Source organism: Nannobrachium achirus (genome assembly GCF_963921795.1).
Source record: "Nannobrachium achirus genome assembly, chromosome: 7".
Taxonomy (NCBI): domain Eukaryota; kingdom Metazoa; phylum Chordata; class Actinopteri; order Myctophiformes; family Myctophidae; genus Nannobrachium; species Nannobrachium achirus.
This window is the reverse complement of record NC_137816.1, coordinates 23,047,948-23,053,947: the sequence shown is the minus strand read 5'-3', so window position 1 is coordinate 23,053,947 and position 6,000 is coordinate 23,047,948. Positions and strand designations below refer to the sequence as shown.

Sequence of the window (6,000 nt, the reverse complement as noted above, 5' to 3'; positions counted from 1 at the left end):
AGAACACCAAGAAAAAGTCGTTTTCTCCCAACATTGACATACATTAACGTGTACATTTGCTGTACACAGCCATATTACAGGGACAAAAACATAATAAAAAACTATTGTTCATTCATTCTAAATGATTAAAGAATTGAAAAGGGCTCAAATTCCCTAAGCCCATGCATGCAGGGAATGAAAATTTGGTCCATTTGTTTTTCTTTGTTGGTAGCCCATTCTGACAATAATAAAATCACAGCTTACAAAAAATGTCTGTAAAAGATGTGTGGAAATACACATAAGGGAGGGGAAATGGGATTGCACCAGTATTCAACACATGGACTCCACAAGAAACTGTGCAAAACTTTTCACAATATAAAAAAGTATGGGGAAAATGGGGTAAAGTATTGAAATAAAAGTGCGTGGAAGCAAAATGAGTTTCAAAGAAAGGTCATAGATAAGTCAATAGAGGCTTGGAGAGCAAAAAAATATAAATTTTGGCAACAACACAACTTCAACACACCAGGTCTGAAGATACGAGGACGAATTCTTGATGTCTGCCGTTAGATGGTTAACCAGTGCTTTAGCTGGAAGACAAACAAACATGGAACATTAGGTCTGTATCTAGTTGATTACATTTTAATCCGTCATTCATTTGGGGATTTTATTTTCTGTCCTTCTTTCTTTTTAAATAAAATTATGTTTTTGGCGCTTTATTTATTTATTTATCTACCCCCCCCCCCCTTCCCTCTCTCCACACACACAACAAAAAATATATAATAAAATAATGGGACATATTTCGGAATATCTGGAATCCCAAAGATTTGATAGCTAAAAATCCATTTCCTACAATGCACATGACTCAAAAGAACATTGCAGAATGTGCATGTGTCATAAGCGATACATGACTTGTTATTAAACAAATGTGTTTGTTTCATATGTGTTAATATTTAGACATGTTCATAGTGACCTGTAACATTATCTTTATAATTGTGGTATAAAGATAAACATTATTCATGTGTATTATTCAACACAACATCTGTGTGTCTATGTCTAATACATTTTTAAGTCACAAACAACTGAAGATGCCCAAGACTTAATAGTGTTCAGAAGAAGGGCTTACTGTGAACTGCCGGATGTTTTTTCCCTCTGCCACCAAATGGTGTTCATGTTCAGGTGTGATGCAATAGGCTAACCTCTGCAGCAGCAACAACAAAACAACAAACAGAACAGATCAGAACATCACATGGCATCATTCCCAGCTCTTCTCTTCTCTTCTGACACACAGATCGTATCATCATGAGTTTAAATAAACTACACAAGCTCTTTAAATCTCTCTGTCACAGACAGTCCATGTACCTCCAAAAACCATTAAATATTTATCTGGATGTTTGATGCTCGGCTGAACGTGTGGCATCCAACTGCGTACAAGCGCTGATGGCTGTCAGAGATTAGCCCATTTTGACTGTTGGCCGAATCTCCCTTGGTGCAAGTCCCACAACTGTTGTGCTCACTTAATCGAGTTACTCTGCATGTGTGGACGTTTAATGTAATGCTATTTGTCTATTTTAATGTGTTTTAAGTAGCCTACATACTATTTTAAGAATGCACTTTTATTTAAATAGCTCTATTTTCTGATAGCAATCGTTGCTATACACTGTTCAACAGGGGTCTCCCCCGTCTCTCTAGCTCAGTAAATAAAAGTTCAGGTCATGATACCAATTTGATCCAATCAAGAGAGAGAACTCACACAGGATACATGATAAACCAATAGAGTTGGAAGGTATGAGACATACATGAGCACTGAGCAGACAAAATTGGAACTGGAAGACTGTCAAATTGAAGCTGATAATGGCCATTGCTTGGTTCTGTCTCCTGATTGGAATCCCGAACTGAAAATTTGGTCCCATTTGAGTTAGATGAAGTTCTGGGTTTACAGTGTAGATCGCATTATTTCAGCCCTGTTTCCCGCCTCTGAATAAAGTTATCCATTAAGGGCCTGTGAGAGCCTTGGTGCACCATGGGAAATGTCACCAGGGGAAACTGCAGCATACGGTATTGTCAATTTGAGCCTGGCTTGACTGCTGAGGGATCCAAATAGCTCTGATGATGATTGCTTTGATGATTAGAATCATTCAGCTCTGCATTGAAGCCATCGTTTTGCATCTAAGTGTTCTTTGCAGGCCAGGAGAAAGGTACATTATGGCTACATAAAGATTTTTTAGAAACATGAAAAGCAATACTTCACAGCCCCCTCCCCACTATAGGTAATACCATTGTACCATTGTATGGCCTGCTGCATGATTGCATACTCTACATGATATTGGCTGTGTGTGTGTGTGTGTGTGTGTGTGTGTGTGTGTGTGTGTGTGTGTGTGTGCACGCGTGTGTGTGTGTGTATAAACTAGTAAGAAGCCTCAGGGCGACGTATAAACAACATACTGTACTGTATGTGGGGTAATATAGTTTGTATGTCCTGCAATGGTCATATACAAAGCACAACAAAGGAATGAAAGAATCGTGGGCAGACCACATCCATTACAAAGTAAACAATACCATTGTTTAAAGCAGGAAGGCAAAGTTATTGTAGGAGCCGAAGATTAATTTTTATTATGCCATTCTATGTGATCATTATGGACTCTTCTAGTTGCCAGGCAGGCTATGCATTATTTCGATGACCCTAAGCATTGGACACATTCTCTGAGTTATTCTCTGAGTTGCATATAATACAGTTTTTGTTACAAGTAGTGTTCATTAAACAAACAACTCTAAGTGAAAAAAAGTATGTTTGGATTGGAAACAATTAATGTACTCTTTGCATCGCTATCGTTTTAATGATCCAATCTTCTGGATGTTTGCATTATTACTATTGTTTTTATTTTTATTAAAAAGATTATAAATACATAAATAACATGATTACGGTAGTTGATACTAACCTGTTTAAAGTTCCCAGGCATGGAGAGGAACTTGTAGATGGCATAGCCGGGGACAAATATCATAGAGGACATGGCTACACCCCAGCCCACATAGTTGGCCCAGTGAGGAAACTGGTACTCATCATAAGTCAGGTCTGTAGATTTCACTATACTTGCTATCACCACAAACTGGAAGAGAGAAGAGAGAAAGATCACTTAGGTTTACAAGTACATTTTAAGCAAACTTTATAAATGACTTGAATTGAATTAAACCATTTAGGCCTGGGATTATTTTATACTTTAGCTATTGAAAAGTAGCTGATATACAAGCTCAGACTAGCACACATTTTCATGAATTTTCAAAAATAGATGATCTACAAGCACTGTGAGCTTGTATATCTGCTATTGTTTTTAATAGTTAAAGCATAAAAATAATGCTTAATAATGTGTACCTGGTCTAAGTGGGTTAAAATTACCCATGAACGTTATGTCATAATTCATTTGACAAATGCATTCCAATCATTATTTATGGAATACTTATGGCATCATTAATTAGTGACAAAGAACGTTAGCTCATGCAAGCATTGGCTACTTGAAAGGTTGTCAATTGACACATCCTATGCTTATTCTACTGTTGGGGTCAACACAACAACTGTAAGAAACATCAAAATTCATACTGTTATGCTATGATGTTTTCTAATAAACTTGAACTTGAACACAGCAGAAAGATTAATCACATTGGATGTACAGCACAACACTGTATATCCAAACATATTTATACCCCTCTTTTGCGCTCTTAGTAAACAATGAAAATGACAGTGACCGTGGAGACAACAGAGTCAGATTCAGACAGCGAGACAGAAAGACCAAACGTCCCTTTCATCATAAATGCTGCTCTGTCCAGCTTCTTAGGTAATCCATCTGAAAAACATTATTAATGAAACCGAATTGAGTTGAGTTGAGAGCTGAACACTCTTTTGGCAGGGGGCACAGCTACCCTCTGGGGTCTGCACATGCTGTAATAACTGTGTTTTCCCCTCTGATTAACCCCATTCACCCGTTGCAGACGGAATCCACGACTGAACTCTGTCCACCTCTGTCCCCCGAGAGTAGGACAACTGGGAAACGTCATTAGCGGTTATGTATCATAGAGAGGTCAGGGTCTCTCTCTCTCTCTGCTCCCCAACTGAATACCAAAGGCCACAGTGTTGTCCATACAAAATGTCAACCTTGATAAGGCCAAAGTGTTGTGTAGCGCCGTCCTGGCCTTGGTACTACTCCACTTGGCTTGGTTACTGATCACTAATGAGGATTGAATCTTTCTCATGATACTGTAGGCGTACATTTAATTATCTACAGACTGGAGTGAAATGATATCTTGGGGAATTAACTACGATGAAAGCACGGAGAAAAAATACGGTTCACATGTAAAGTGGGTTAAATGCCTCTTAAGTGTTGCAGCTGAATTCAATTATTGACTAAATTAGGCGAACTCGTCCTCAGCAGACTACTTTAAATGCAGGGATTTATCTTTTGTTGCTGTGTACACACTTTTGAAAGAGTGTGGTTTACGGTAAGTTTAACGATAAAAGGCATTCAAAATACATTTAAACTTCATTCAAGATGTGAGGTTAATCCTTTTTAAGGGGTGACATACTGTAGAATGAGAATGATGCAATCAATAAGTAATAAGTAAGTAACAATTATAATATAATTATAATATTAATGGACAGCATACAGTATGTATGTGTTTTGTTGTACAGTGAGACCTCTTCACCATTGCTTTGCCCCTTACTTAACTTAAAACACAATATTTCTAGGAACCTGGGAATCCGTTTCTGTCCATTCATTAATGACGTTCCTTGCAGTGTCGCCTACTTTTCAGCCAGCCACTCACCCAAAGCTCTGAAACAGAGCATCTGCTATGTGGCTAAAATGTGAGCGTTCACGTAGGAGTAGAGTGTCACGCTCACCAGCAGAAACGCCGGGCTGACAAATTTCCAGCAGAGCCTCCAGTAGAGTCCTGGCTTGAATCCCATCATGCGCTCGATATCCTCACTGAAGCGATCCACGCCTGGAGAGGTCACACACGCACGCACGCACACGCACGCACACACGCACGCACGCACGCACACACACACACACACACACACACACACAGTGGAGTTGTCGCTCTGCTTCTTTCCACAAGAGGAGTTCCATTGGGAGGGCATAATGTGCAGTGGTGGAAAAAGTACTAAAATCTTTTACCTAAGTAAAAGTATCAATACTGCAATATAGAAATACTCTGTTACAAGTAAAATTATGTACTTGAATGTACTTGAGTAAAGGTACAAAGGTATTGGTACCAAAATGTACCCAAAGTACCAAGAATTAAAGTACTCATTATGCAGAATGTCCGAGTTCAAGTTTTCAAATGTATACAAATCTTTTGTGAATAGCAGATCTACAACGCATTGTGAGCTTATAAATTGTGTGGAGTAAAAGTACAATATTTGTAAATGTAGTAGAGTAAAAGTAAAATATTTGGATCCGAGATGTAGTGGAGTAGAAGTAAAAGTATTGAAAATTGGAAAGTGAAGACAAATAACTCAAAAAGTACTGTACTTAAGTGAATGTACTTAGTTATTTAAACCACTGGGCATAACGCATGCTGAGGAACATGCCATCCCCCCCAGTGATTCTCCCTGCTGAACAGAGAGGAGAGGAGCAACCTGTAGGACTGGCTAACGCAGCCACAGAGATCACCCTCCCTTGTTGCCGGCTTTCCACCTGAAAACACGGTCAATTGTGTTTGTTGGAGCATCCGGCCGAGCCGGAGGCACCGCAGATGCATGGAGCCACTCTCCATGGCGGTGGGAAGAAACCCGTCGTTCAGCCATGCATTACTGTATCTTTATGTCTCTGTGTGGTCTGTTTCCATTATGTTCCATTATGTGGATATACTTAGAAGATGTGTAGGTGTATGTACCCGTATTTTCCGGACTATAAGGCGCACTTAAAAGCCTTTAATTTTCTCAAAAAACTACAGTGCGCCTTATAGTCCAGTGCGCCTTATATATGGATCATTCATTGACATTGACATTCCCTTTAGCACAGCTCCATC

General features: G+C 39.1%; 1 protein-coding gene across 1 annotated transcript in view; it reads right to left on the bottom strand.

Moving 5' to 3' along the window:
* Positions 1–205: 205 nt before the first annotated feature.
* slc6a2 (solute carrier family 6 member 2) overlaps positions 206–6,000 on the bottom strand; it is a 51,670-nt gene continuing 45,875 nt past the window's right edge. Inside the window, exons 12-15 of the mRNA XM_080729230.1 lie at positions 4,868–4,968; positions 2,916–3,083; positions 1,103–1,177; positions 206–566 (exon numbers count right to left, since the gene is read on the bottom strand). Coding sequence (XP_080585356.1) covers positions 543–566; positions 1,103–1,177; positions 2,916–3,083; positions 4,868–4,968 — 368 coding nt within the window. The 3' untranslated portion in view covers positions 206–542. The remainder of the gene's footprint in view (positions 567–1,102; positions 1,178–2,915; positions 3,084–4,867; positions 4,969–6,000) is intronic.